Below are 15,160 nucleotides of genomic sequence, written 5' to 3' on the forward strand. Positions count from 1 at the left end.
GCCCGTTTTGAGAAAAGCATATCCTAGAACTGTGCTATAACCACACATTGGTCATATTACTCTTATCACCTCCTGACATCACTGTCTGGCCAGCGTTAAGGCCAATTCATTCTTTCGAGGTCCGCGTGATGTAAATGTCATCATCCGCTCTCCAATCTCCACGCTAGACTGGCCTCTGGCCTCATCAAGCATCGTGCCACAGAGTTGAATTTCCTACAGGAGGTAATGTGAACTATCAAATCATTAAACTATGAAAGATAAGATGCCACAATCAATTATAGCTAGCCACGGGGTGGCTAACGTTAGCTGTTAGCAGCATAGCTAAAGTATGCACACATATGATTAGTACAGCATGACATAATCCTGCACTTTTGAGTGGCTGGTGCATATGTATTACTGATGTCATCATTGATGACTAATTGGTCTTCACATAATTCATAAAACAGACTCTGGTGGGCTTAAAATGATTAGATTTTACTATCCTGAAAATGAAATTGCTCAGAAAATGTCTTTGTAACCCATAATCAACAAGTTAAACATTTTCTGAATTAGATGTTCTCTTTTTAACTTAGGTCCAACAATATCATTGAAAAATGACCATTTAGATTAGCTAATAATCCACAAACAAATGCATTTAGCTTGGTCTCTTATTTATAAATATTGTGTCTCTCAAATTTGGATTAAGCGTGACATACTTTTCATTAACAAATCCATATTTTTCACAAATTGGTTAAGCAATAATATTCTATTTGTCAAAAAAGTTATTCAATCTGGCAGTCTTCTAATTAGTTTTTCTAAATGTTTGTCTTTTTATAATATCCTGTCACCACAAAGGAATTTGCGAATATAGTGGATCCCATTCACAAAAGTGTTTTGATGTAATTTAAGGGAAACAATGAACCACTTCTTTTTCCTTGTCCGGTAATCTTGAATGATACTATTAGGAAACAGGAAATTCTCTATAAATGGACCTCGTTGAACTTTAATTGAATACCCCTGGTGTACAGTGTGATACATGTAATATCCAAGTGAGCATCTTTCTGTCGAAAAAAAATGACTATAGTCACAGATGAAAAGATGTTCAAAACTGACTCAAAAGTGAATATTTCTTTCTAACACTTGTTTTATCTACAGATGTCCACCTTAAAATGTCAGACCACCTGAAACCGGCTCCTAGGGAGCTTTGAGGACATTTGAAGAAGGAAAGGGAGATGTTGTTGTTATTGTCAACAATCATGTATTTTCTCTTTGATTGTAGTTATATTTAAAGAACATTTGTTCATGTTTTATTTAAATTAGGGCTGAATAAATGCGTATTAATTGTTGCCTGTGTAACATGGTTTTCTTTGTCCTGTAAGTGGAAACTGTTGATGTGTTACTATGACTACGTATTTAATTACTACATATTTTACTGTGAGCATTTTGAAGTTCGAAAGACATTTAAAATGCGGTGATGGTTAAAAGACGCTCACGTTTAGACCATATTTCACCTGGATTTCCAATTTTGGCTTTCAACCAAGAAAAGTGCATGTGGTTTCATAGTTAGCCTCTAAAATGATGATATACTATTATTATCACAATTTAGAGAATGATAAAATGTGTGTTTTGTGACGCGTTGATGTTGTTTCCGCATTTTAGCCGGTTGAAAAGACAGCAAAAACAGGTCTGAGACAGACCGAATATCACCCAGTTTTCAATTAGAAATCAATGTTGAAATCCCGGTTGGCTACTGGGATAGTTGAAAAATGTTATCCACTGGCCTGAGCGAGCATAACATAAATACACTTGAGAAAAGATATCATGGAGATGCCGGGGATTGAACCCGGGGCCTCATACATGCAAAGCATGCGCTCTACCACTGAGCTACATCCCCTGCGGTAAATTGAGTCTAAACTGTATCTATAATACATAGTAATGGGGGGGGAAATAGCATACTTAGTTTTTGAACCGTTTGGAAGCCCTAAAGAATGGATTTTATGCAATTAAAGGGGAGTAAAAGAAGCGTTACATATAGTAATACAGTCTATTTCTATAATCTTAGCGTTCATCTAAAATGTTGTAATGTTACACCCCACACATGCTTTGTAATTTATGCTGGAAATATAACGTTGGTTTATAAAACAACTACAAAAGTTTTTAAAAAGCATTTGAACAATAAATTTGTTTCTAGTATAGTCTTCAAGTCACGCCTGACAGGACACGCGTTCTCTCAATCCACTAACAGATGTCGCTGTTGCCCGTACATTCATTTTTTACCTGGCGAGTGGTACCGCAGGAAGTTTGACGGTATATTAACATGAGCTGTACGTGATGTGGCAGTGGACACCCCGGAAAGGAAAAGGATATACTTTCGTTTTGTTTGGTCTTGGCATCGGGTAGAGTCACAACTGTTAGCATACAGCGCAACATTAGCCTACCTGCACTTTACCTGACACGCTCATATCCACCTGCTGCATGCTGGGAACCGGCGGCAAGTCGGCAGGCAAAGACGGACGGACTGTCACTGAGAAATGAAATGAGGCCGTACTCCTTCAGATTTGGATGTCTGCTGGTTGTTGCGTGTATTGCGTCAGTTACTTGGATTAAATCGATTCCCAGTGATGGAGGTAAGCTGTCAGTGTAACCTGCTGTTACTACCAACATAGTATAACTTGTTGGTCTGGAACAATTTGTCTTTATCAGTGTGGGTTTTTTGAAAAACGTTGTTTCAACCCACGCGTCATTTGTAACTGCACGCGTCGCATTTACTCTAGGTTAAAGTTTCCAAGATAAACATCTTATCAAATCTAGACAGCACTTCTAGGTCCACCAGTCATAGATCAATACTTGAGCACTAGCGGTCATGATGTAGCACTGTTCGTTAGTCTGGGCTGGGTTAATAAACAATAATCAGGTAGACACGATTCAAGTAGTCAAACAAGACTGTGGTGTAAGGATATGAAGAGTAGATCCTAAAATAACATAACATAAACAAATCATTTATAAGTGATCTCACGTTTAGAAGAGCCATTTGAATTGCTTGGGCAGAGTTGACGGGTGCAAGAGATGTGATTTGATTGGATACAGCCTGCCTGTATTTCTAACTATGTGCTGCTTCATCACTATGGTTGTTCTTCGACCCCAAGTGGTTGTTATCGTGTTTACTTGAGAATCATGTGAATACTGAGGGGGGGTTGTGCTGGGTTGTCACCATGGACAGGTATTGTCCAAAATGAGCTGTCAGCACATTAGTTTCCTTTTTGTTAGGGTGAGCTTTTATAAACCATTCTCCTGTATAAGTCTCTCCTATTCCAAAATACAGCAAAGTGATCAATAAAGCTGAAACCGGTGGCAGAACAGCCCCTGAAGCCTTTTCACAGTTAAAGCAAGCAGTTGTTGTTGGGGTTTGATTGATTGCTTATACCTGATGCCATTTGTACCCATGTGGATTCAGACTGTATGGGCAGACTGGATATAGTGAGCTATATCCAGTCTGTTTGCACCAGAGAAACACTGTTAAGCACCTGGGGAGTTCCACATAAGGAACAATTGAGTCTCCCAACAGCAGAAACTCCCGATCTGAGATGTTGCATCGATATATGGCAAGATCTGTTTTCCCCTGACATTGATAACGGGTGCATTTTCAACAAGAGGCAGACCAGACTTGGGAAGGTGACTGGGCAGGCAGACGGACGGGGCCCACTCTTTCCAGATGGAAGGGGTAGAGGGGGCCTCCAGACGACGGGGCCCTGGACCTGGAGGGGATGACCTCCTCAGACGTTTGGGCTGGGAAGGACTGGACATTGCGCCTCTTATGGGGCTAGCTGCGTGCTTCCTTCTCATGGTAGATTTCAAATTGGCACAGGAGCAAATGAGCTATTGTCATGGTAAATCACCAAGTGGAGCGAAGCAGAGCGAAGAAGAAGACACGGTCAACCTCTAGGGATCGGAAAAGAGGAAGGGCCAATCTCTTTTGTCCTTTGCCACTCCTGCCCACACGATGACCCAAATGAATGACCCCTTTGTACAAAGGGGACCAACGTTAAAATATGAATTATTGAAATTGAATTTTATCAGTAAGCACTGAAAGCAGATGAAAACAGTTCACTTCAAGAGATAGAGATGAAAGCAGCGGATTACCAGTTGAACTGAGATAGTTGAAGTGTGTGCACTGTCAATAGTGTCAGTGAGTATGTAAACAGTGACAGCTGTTGGAATTTCAGTGGTAAACAGGTTAAAATGTCAATTATTTACAAGTGAAATACTGTATGCATTTGCAAAATAAGGTGAAGCACCGATGACTAGCCATCTGGAGTATTGAGAGTGCAGCTAAATGTTTTAAAAGAACTAATTATTCATTACCGGTTAATCATCCCGCCCTAGTGAACCTGGAGGAACTGGACAAGCCTGGTGAGCCCAGCAATACAAGTTCAACTGCTCGTCAAGATGCTGCAGCTGACGCGGTAGGACAGAAGAGAATAGGGTCGAGATAAGCAAGGTTTGAGTTTGGACAAATAGTCCAGGGCCGCTTATCATTCCTAGTCCGTCCCTGAGTTGAGCTGTCTGTTAAGGTGAAAGATGAAAAAAGTTAATATTTCCTGGACTTTAAAAGTCAGTTGAAGTGCCAGACATGTTTATGTTTATTTTATTTGATATGGACATCACAGTGGCATTAGAATCGTAACATATGCATATACGGACCAGATGCACTGAGTTTAGTGTTTGGAGCGAAACGCTAATTTACAACAGCTGTCCACAGGAGGAGAGAAGGAAAATACAAGTGTGTCTACAGGGCTGTTAGCTGTGAGAACACTGTTGTTTCTCTTTTAGCCATGATTTAATACCTCTATTAAAAACATTACAATTGTGTTGTATTTTCAATTCAGTTGGTAGACCGTTCCATAGGTTTGCTCCTTTTAACAGAGAAGACCGATTGTCCAAATGAGGTTTTGGAGTTCCCGCTTACTGAGGCCGCGTGTTGACTCCACTGGTAATCAAGATTATGGAAATCCTTGGCCTGTGAGTTACTGAAGTGACTCATCATTTTGCTTACTTTTTCAAGATGACATGTAGGCAATGTGTTATTGGCTCTAGGAAGGGCTTTTTACAACATTTAGAAAAGTTTGAAAGAATATTTGATAAAGGAATTGCATGTGTTCTACCAGAACAAACCTGCTCCACAACTTAAAAAAAATATACTCACCTGAATGATGTAATGTACGTTGATATGAGACGGTTCTCACCAAGACCTACAGTTCAATGAACCCTAGATATGTAGGTGTCATTTTACAAGCCCAGTTGCTGAGCTTCACCTGCAGCAACACTACTTCTAATATTGATGAAAGCCCAGATGAGTTTGAGCTCGGGCTGTCAAAGTTGTCCAACAAAAGCTCAAATATTGCGCAGTATGTGCATGAGACCGTTTCCTAACGGGCTGCAAGCAGTGCACAGCGCGCCACTTTGAGCTGAACTTTTGTATTCTTGTCGCTTGCTTTAGACGAGGAACGGCTGATTGGAGATGTTTTGAGAGCAAGAGAGCCATCTGATGAGACACAGTGAGCATTTTCATTAATACTTACTTCTCTGCGTTTGTCTCCAGGTCCATCAGTACTGCCAGACCTGCAGACCCTGTACGAACGTCTGGTGGTGGCTGAGGAGTTGGGAGTGCAGGTCAGCTCGGATCTCAGCAGCATCCTGGAACAGTTGAGGAACATATCAAAAGCTGCCAACATCACCCACCTCCACTATAACACGACCACCACCATTTCCGCAGGTGCTGTGCATACCAAAAGTAACAAGCATGTGATAAAACGAGCTAGAGGCAGTTCAGTTCAACCTAGACTTTCCACCTATAAAAGACATTTCTATTATATAATATATATATATAGTGCTAATATTCACTTATCACAATAAATAGATTCTGCATTCATATCCAGAGGTTTATCCTTTATCAGATGGATTCCGAGATTTATTGTTCACACAACAACTGATATAGGTTTTACCAGTTAACACTATATTACGTAATACTGCCACTTCTAGTACAAAGCACTGCTTCTGATCTGACTATTACTGTTAACCTATTACTTCACAGCTACGGCCTTATTAATTAATCTGTTCAGGGCAAAGGTTTTTTTGGCCCTTATTCGACCCTCCCTCACACCATCACTTCAGCCCCATCTCCCACTGACACACACTAACCTCAGCCCCAGACGGTAGGTGTGCAGCGGATTAGAAAACTCCCGCTTTGGATCGTATCACGGATTTCGGTAACGGATCTCGGATTGGATCAGGACAAAAAAGGGAGCAAATATAACTTTTAGAGATACCCCGATTGCATTGTTTTGCTGTCGATACCAATTGCCGATCTTTGATGATCCATATTGCCCAATACAGATTTTTGTTGTTTTGTTTTATTATAGCAACTGGTATACAGGGCTACAGTCTCAAAACTATTTTGTGTAAACCTTTAAAATTCTAGACTTATCCTCTAACTTTGTTTTAGTCATCTATAGTGGGGTTTTTGTGCATAAAAACACAATTCAAAGATTGGGAAATAACAGATTGTATTTTTATTATTAAAAACTTGTTTCGCATTAGTAGTTTTAATGATGTATTATAAGCTGCTTAGAGCTAGTGTTGGGAAGATAAACAGGTCACAATTTCCTCGCCTCTCTCGTTTCCTCATTTATTTTATATTACTGTGAACACATCTCCGTCAACTGTATTTATTCAATTTATTCACCAATACTACATGTTTACAAGATTGCATTTAAACACATCACGATAACGTTATAATTTACCTTTGCCCAATATTCATTTTCACTGAACAGAGCCTGAACACATCTTAATGGAACTCAATGGAACCTCAGTGAGTTAGCCAGCAGTGCTGCCAACGTTAACTAGCGCTCCTCTCGCTGACGACACACATTTGTGGTTCACAATGTAGCGTTATCAAACATGAGCGACCAAGGAGCATTAATGCTAATCTCCTGATCGCATATTTTGACTGAAGGAATATTGGGAGAGAACAATGCACCAAAAGTTCTCTAGCTGGACTTGAACTGGGGACGCTGTGGTTCATGGTCGGTGAATGGTCCCCTTAGCTATGGGAACACCGTGTATTTGTGTAATGGTTTCTACAAGTATCTTACAAAAACGTAGTCCTGTTAGAATGTTGAGTGCAAACCTTTTCATTGACTGAATCTTTCCTCTTGTGAACAGAAACAACAGGGTGGCAAGCTGACTATTTAGGCCAACAGACATTACTCCAGCCCAACATTTACCTCTACATGCCCCACCTCAGACAACATCCAGACAGCCTCCAACCCAATATAGTCCTGGGACAGGGACGCCATGGAGGTATGGAGCACAAACATAAAAACACACACCGTATGAATCAGATATGCTTAAAGATTTAAAGATTTACTTTCAAAACCAATTTAATTTTGAAAATGTCAAAAATTTTAAAAGTTAAAATGTGTAGCTTCCTGGGAATTTCGTCACTAGATGATATCAAAGTAGCCAGCAACTTCGTAAGAACACAGCACCTCATATGCAGTAAAGTATGAATGTACAGTGAGGGATGAGTGAAAGTGCGAGTCAAATTAAGAGAAGCCTGTCTTATGGAACAGCACTGTTCACTGTTCCTCTGCTTTCTTTCTCATTATCCGTCTGTGTGTCCTCAGTGTCCATGGTGCTGGGCATTCCCACAGTGAAGCGTGAGAAGCAGAGCTACCTGGTCAGCACTCTCAGCTCTCTGCTCTATAGCCTGACATCTTTGCAGCAACAAGATATACTCATAATTGTCTTTGTTGCCGAGGTGAGACACGCACATACAGTTCACACAAACAAATGCACACATGTTGGCCTCTAAATCTGAAGCCTTTTTTTCCTTTGCTAAAATTTTTGGGAAAGTAGCCTATTTGCTATCTTACCAAGAGTTAGATACAAATATTGATACAGCTGTCATATATGTACCTTAGATATTAAGCTAGAACCAATAGGCGGTTACATTAAACAAGCTAGATACAACATGCTAATTAGTGAGCTTTAGGTGCTGGTTGGAGGAATTTGTGACTTTGGACAGAAACAGGGTAGCTCTGTCACTCTGCTTCCAGGCTTTATGCTAAGATAAGCTAACCCCCTGCAGGCTTTAGCTTAACATTTAGCATAAAGACATGAGAGTGGCATCAATCCTCTATCTCAGTGCTTTTCTGAGCTGCTCATTTTTCCTTTTTAAAGATTTCTCCATCGCTGTTCGTCTTGCCACCGCAATCTCATTTAATTCTACCGTCTTAAATTAACAAGGTCATTATTGCGCTACCTACTGCCACCCACTGGCATGGAAGAGTATTTATTACTTAGCCAGCCACTATGTTGCAGGCTCAGACGCTCAACAATGGCAAATTATTTGCAGCAACTAAATCATATTTTTTAGGACCGATGAAGTGAAATTGGACATTTTCCCACGGCACACCTGACGATCTCTCACGGCACACTGGTGTACCGCGGCACAGTGGTTGAAATTCAGTGTTCTATCTAACCTCGGCAAAGGGCAAATTTGATATTTAAAACAATATCAAACTATTTTGGCAGTTTCATTGAAAAGAATCATTTTTTTCCTATTCAGCGCCACTAAACAACCTTTGCTCTCTCTCAGACACAAAGCTGTTTAACAGGTCAGATATGATTTGACTTTCATGAGTTGACACAGCACACAACTCATGTTCATTAAGTAAATAGGACAAGTAGCTGTTGTACGATCATACACGTTAACCTCAGGCAATCAAAAGTAACATAAACTGGTTTGAGAACAAAGAGAACGGTAAACACTTGTATCCTTTACGATCTCTCCAACTAGTTTCAGTGGTGCACCACAAATGTAATACCTTGACACAAGTGTGTTTAAGGTCACGTTTGTAACAGTACAGTTGCATGAGTGAGAAACAGGCTAAATAACCTGCCTATCAGTGAAAACTGGTTATACGAGGTCTGGCCTTGGATGAGTGAGCACAATGAGGCTGTCTCAACCTCTATTGCAAAAGTATTCAAGACCTTGTATTTATTATTGACTAACAGCATCGGTAATCCCCTAAATCACTGACTCTGTTCTTTTTCCCCTGTCACGTCAGACGGACTCGGACTATGTGGGCAGCATAGCAGAGACCATAAGGAAGAAGTGAGTGATTCTAGATTGCCTCATAGAGTGGTGTGTGTGTGTGCGTGTGTGTCGTGCTACTACAGTTGAACCACCTCCTAATAACCTCATTATGACGCCACAGCTACGGGTTATTATTTATTTTGTGTCAAAATGAAGCTCAGCACCTAAAAATACACTATCTGCAGAGTGCAGATACATGAATACGCGCATGACGGAATGCTGCGTCATTACCGGACAAAGCATATATTCAAAATCAATTTCCAAAACTGCACTACAACACGTATTCCACCACACACTGAGGAGCACGGGCCATTCAAATATTATTCACATCAGAGGGAACAATATTAACCATATCATACAAACGACACCATAGACACATGAACACAGTAGTAACACTCCTATCAGTCCCTCCAGGAAATACACGACCCCTTAGTTCTTGTTACTGACGGATTTATTCGTCTGTCAACACCGAGAGGGAAAATGAGTCCACTTGAAAACACATGAATCTTCAAAGAAGATCACTTAAACACTTTAACACTTTGCGCGAGTAGTGGAATGCAAGGCTGGGCATTTAGCAGTCAAAAACAGAAACCAAAAACAACTCCAACTGGGAGCGCGGAAAATCCAAACTGAACAAAGCAACAAAAATGGCAAGATCACAAAAAAAGGGCAAAGTCACAAACCCTGGAGATGCGAGGAGCCCACAGGGAGGAACAAGGCCGAAACATGAAGCACCCTGGGGGAAGAACAAGGAGCAACTGATAATCCGACAACTGGAGCAGGGGAGTATAAATATGGATATAGAAAAACAGGGATCTCGGGTGGGCGGCCGAACTGCCGGAGTCGGTCTGGAGCCGGGATCTCGGGTGGGCGGCCGGGCTTCCGGAGTCGCTCTGGACACAGAGGCTCGGGCGGGCAGCCGGACTGGGGCTCAGGGAAACAGGACTGGAGAGACTGAGGCGGGGGAAGAACAAGGAGCAGAGAAGGCTTTGCTGGCCCTGACGGCCCACCACTGGTATGTATGTATGTATGTATGTATGTATGTATGTATGTATGTATGTATGTATGTATGTATATCAGTGGCGGGCCGTGCATTTTATACCTCGGCCTTCACTGCTGTCCTGCAGCTGAAACAGAGCTACGGTTATTATTTGTTTCGTGTCAAAATATACCTATAGATAAGAGTGCGTCTGCTCTGACTGCAGCGCGAGGCGCCTGTGTGTGCTTTGGGGCGGCGGAGGGACTCACGGCAGCCCCCACTGCTCGTTCACTCGTTCAGTGCAGAATGTACGTGCTTTAACATCCGAGTCACCAGGAAAGTCTCCAACAACACCAGAACAAGTCGCTAGATTTGTGGCTAGTAGCTTTTGACAACCCATGAGGGTTTGGAAAGTCGCCAGATTTAGCGAGAGTCGCCAAGTTGCCAACACTGGCACCGCTAAATATGTCCCCAGAGCAACATTGGATGTAACAATAGTTTCTATCACAAAAATCACAAAAAAAACATCTTCATACAAATAATAATATATAAACAAGCATATTAAAGCTACTGCAGATGTAAAAACAAATGCAGTTTACTTACCAGAGCTGCTGTTCACTATTTAAAGACAAAGTCTATCCTGCTTTCTTTGTTAACAAAGAGTTTAATCTCACGTTGTTCAGTACATCTGTGTGTTTTAGTTCCAGTAAGAAGTCCTTCTGGATTGATGGACACCAGTGAAGACAGTCGAGCCTCCCCAGTTGTATTTCTTGAACACGTTTTAGTGCGTTTGAGGCTGAAAATGTCCGCTCCACAGAGGCAGCAGATATTGGGATAGTCACCGCCAAACATGTCACGCTAGCCCACTGACCAATCACGTACTTGTAGGCCAGCTAGCAGCTCTGACACGTCAAAGAATACACCCAACATGTCAAACTAAAGATCTGATTGGTTGAACACTATGACAATCAACAATATCGTCCCCATTCACTTAAACTGCACATGGATTCACTGGTGAGTCTGCAGGCATCGGGCCTCTCTTCTACCTAGAGACACAGAGGTGACATCTGATTGGATAAAAGCTCTACTTAAAACAAGCTGCACTGGAAGCAGAGCAACTGAGGAACACAGTAGCTGTGCAATGAGAAAATAAGATAATGGGGAAAATATTTTTATAAATTACAATAGATGTAGTGTATTTAAGAAAAAGTATTAAATTATAAAATAGCTATAACTTTGTGATTCTGTTTAGGCCAGCAGAGAAGGCCTTGCAGGACCTGACGGCCCACCACTGATGTATATGTATTAGTGCTGGGCAGTATACCGGTTTTAATTTCCCGTATGATATTAATTTTGTACACACCGCCATACCGCATAGCCGAAACAACTGCTGTCACTCTTCAACAGGCAGCAAAATATATTGTTCGCCGCTAAAGGCGCTGCGGTCGAAGCTACTTGTCTAAAGTGTATTGAGAGGGACCCCTAGTCATGGTTATAACTTTATAACACAACAATTAATAACACACAACTAACGCTCTTTAACAGGGCAAAACACCACAACACAACAGTTTGTGACACATTAACAATTTATAACACTAATAATTGTACATTTATAAAATTACACCACCGAAAGGCATGCTGGGTATAGCTCGCTAGCTAGTTCGGCGGTAGCACAACAGTCTGTTAACAGCTGGGAGAGGCTCCGTTGCTACAGTAACGTTACATTAAAGAACAGAAAGGAGCGATGCAGGATGAACAAAGAGACCGGAGATGCACCGATAGTCTGTGCCCAAGAGAGGAGCTGTGTCTGCTGTTGTAGCCGCTGGTGGTAACACGAGCAACTTACTCCATCACCTCAGTAGAAAATGTGTTGGAATACCAAGAGTGTGATTACGGCCGTCAACCAGTAACGTTGGCGCGAGTGAAAAGCAAGCGGTGGAGCGACATTACGAACGCAATAACGATCCAGCTCTGCAAGGACATGGTCCCACTACAGACAGTCGAGAAAGACTCAGAGCAATGATTAAAACACTGGATTCAAGGTACGTCTGACTGGGGCGACAATACTTCAGCCAAACTGCTATCCCAACATTATACTAACAAACGAGCAAACCCTCTAGTAATCAAAGCCTTTATACATGTTGACATTAACATGTTTTTATATTCTATGTACAGCAGAGTAAGCCACTATAAACCTATATAAAAACTCTGTGTGTGTGTGTGTGTGTGTGTGTGTGTGTGTGTGTGTGTGTGTGTGTGTGTGTGTATATGTCAATATATATTAGTGCTGGGCAAGTTAACGCGTTAACGCATTAATTAATTAACGCTGACAATTATTATATCGCCTGTTAAGGCTTTTTTTTTTTTAAATATATTTTGAAAGTCCATTGCTCACTGGCAGCGGTGGAGGAAGTCTTCAGACTACGTTGAGGCAGCGTGTGGGAGAAGTATAGACAAACAAAAGCAAGACAAGCTAACAAATGCCACAGAGAAGTGGATACAAACTGCAGCCGATTAGTATTGTGGAAGATGTTGGTCTGAGGAACGGTCTCAAGGTGCGTTCGCGTTGTGTTTGGTGTGAACGCACCTTTAGGATCAACGAATGACGTCACGTATGAGCCTCCCTCAAGACGCACCATCACAAGAAGAATACACGAGTTGTATGAAAAGGAGAGGACAACAAAAGCGACTGCGTTATAACGAGCACCAGCTGTTGCTCTCACTGGAGACTACTGGACATCGCTGGGTAACCATCATCACCTCTGAGTTACAGCATTATAGTGATGAACAGAGCGGCACTCACATGCTCTGACTGTCATGAAGACACAAGACAGACATGATAGTGCAAGAAATATAACTGCTACTGTGTAAAGAGAATACTGCTGTTAGCACCTTATTTGTTTAAAGTATTTGCAAACCAAATGTTATTGCACTTTTGTTCATATAGCAGTACTTTTAAAATAAAAGTGCAATACACTACTTTAGAATTCATTATTGAACTTTGCCATAACGAGGCGATTAATCGTGATTAATCCAAAATTGTAATCGTTGCCTGGCACTAGTATGTATATGTATATACTGTATATTTATGTGTATATATGCATATATGTGTGTGTGCATATATGTGTATGTATATACAGTACATATATATGTGTGTATGTACATATATGTGTGTGTGTGTGTGTGTGTGTGTATGTACATGTATGTGTGTATGTACATATATATGTGTGTGTATGTACATATGTATGTGCATATACATGTGTGTGTATGTACATGTATGTGTGTATATGCATGTATGTATATTGAATGTATACATTTTATGGTGTCATTTGAATTCAGAGAATTCACTATCCATTCCACATGATTTAAATGCTGAATTGTTGTGTATCTTTTTTTGTATTTTGTATGTTTCTTTTTAGTTTTCCCAAGGAGGTGCGGTCCGGGCTGTTGGAGGTTGTCTCTCCTTCTCAGTATTACTACCCCAACTTTACCAGCATCAGAGAGACTTTTGGAGACTCAAAGGACAGAGTCAAGTACATTTACCATTTCTGTTACTATTCAATTGAAATAAGTGCTTGTGCTAAAGGGATTTCTTAAGTAGGGTCGGTATGATGTACTTATCCTCAGTCAGTGTAACACTTGCAGTAGATGGCGGTCGGCACACCCCCAGGAGAAACAGACAGGAGTACCAGCACAGTAGCAAAACAATGTACTGCTGTGGACGTGGGCAGCAACAAAACACATTTTAGTCACCTAAAAAACTCAAAACCAGTTCAAGTGTACGCTATATTTAGAATATTTCATTATCATTGCCCTTTATGCATCCTGGCATGTAGGGCAGCTACAAAAGTCTTCCACTCCCGTCTGTCCTGGGCGAGTTGCTGGATGGTGCCCCATGAGTGGTTTAGGCTCTGCATCTCCTTCTCCACAGTTCTTCTCCATGTGTTTCTTGGTCGGCCTCTTTTTCTTTTCTCTTCTGGTATCCAATGTAAGGCTGTTCTTGCAATATCAGCAGGGTCTTCTCTCAACTCATGTCCTATCCATCTCCATCTTCTGGCCAGAAAATGTGAAGTATTCGCCTTAAACTCTTGGTGTGGAAGGTTGATAGTCTGTTGAGATCTTCTTGTGTCATTTTCCAGCATTCAGAACCATACAATAGGGTGGATAAAACACAGCTCTGATACAATTTAAGTTTGGTCTTGATGGTGTACTGCTGTACACCTCCATATGTTATTCAGTACTTTGAAAGCGTTCCTTGCCTTATTAAGACGTTATCTGTGCCCCCATCGTGTCTGACAGTGCTGCCCAAATATGTGAACTCATCAATTTTAGCCTGAATTGGTGAGGGATTTGGATTGTTCAGAGTCATCACTTCTGTTTGCTTTTTGCTGATCTTCAGGCCAATCTTCTGACCAAAATCACTGAGGGGGGATTTTTTTCTCTTGCATGTGCCAATGAGTATGTGAAAGAAGAGAAAGATCATCTGCATAGTCTAGATCAGTGGTTCTCAAATGGGGGTACGTGTACCCCTGGGGGTACGTGAAGGCACTCCAGGGGGTATGTGAGATTTTTTAAAAATAGATTTAAAATTAGCATCCATTCAAAAATCCTTGAAAAATAGTTATTTAATAAATATCACGTGACTATTCACGTACACTGGGCATGCAGTGGGTGCTGGTCCTACTGGTTTTCAAACTGGTTTCCCTTTGTGTGTGTGTTGTGTTCGCGTAACAGCAGCAGCTGTTTTCTGCCTCTGTTGCCAGAGTCGTCACACATTCACAAACATATTGCTTGAGATCTAAAATTCACATCTCATATATATTGCGGGGAGTACGATTGTATAAGTGAGCACTGCATCAAAGCCACGTATAAAGAAATACATTGAAGAAAATATATTTATGGAAAGATCGCATCAACCTGGATTCGAACCCTGTCGAGCAAAATAGTAATATATTCAAAAACGGCCGCGCTACGCGATCCGCCACTTGTGTCTGACGTCGCTGTCTCTTTTCCCTAACGCTGCCTAATCATGATCTGCAGAG

At 41.3% G+C, this 15,160-nt stretch overlaps 1 protein-coding gene across 8 annotated transcripts in view; it reads left to right on the plus strand.

The window, feature by feature from the left end:
• The first annotated feature begins 2,291 nt into the window (after positions 1 to 2,291).
• The window catches only part of LOC306701739 (alpha-1,3-mannosyl-glycoprotein 4-beta-N-acetylglucosaminyltransferase B), a 35,107-nt gene continuing 22,238 nt past the window's right edge, over positions 2,292 to 15,160 (plus strand). For 7 of the 8 annotated variants that reach the window (XR_013767246.1, XR_013767247.1, XM_079167129.1 and 4 more), the window contains exons 1-6: positions 2,292 to 2,606; positions 5,579 to 5,752; positions 7,201 to 7,338; positions 7,665 to 7,798; positions 9,111 to 9,157; positions 13,538 to 13,651. Coding sequence is in view for 6 of the 8 variants with exons in the window: in XM_079167129.1 (XP_079023255.1) it covers positions 2,516 to 2,606; positions 5,579 to 5,752; positions 7,201 to 7,338; positions 7,665 to 7,798; positions 9,111 to 9,157; positions 13,538 to 13,651 (698 nt within the window). In the remaining 2 variants the exon portion in view is untranslated. The remainder of the gene's footprint in view (positions 2,607 to 5,578; positions 5,753 to 7,200; positions 7,339 to 7,664; positions 7,799 to 9,110; positions 9,158 to 13,537; positions 13,652 to 15,160) is intronic. The other variant, XM_079167132.1, reaches the window with a different exon arrangement.

This window comes from Pholis gunnellus (genome assembly GCF_910591455.1).
Source record: "Pholis gunnellus genome assembly, chromosome: 10".
In the NCBI taxonomy this organism is placed as follows: Eukaryota; Metazoa; Chordata; class Actinopteri; order Perciformes; family Pholidae; genus Pholis; species Pholis gunnellus.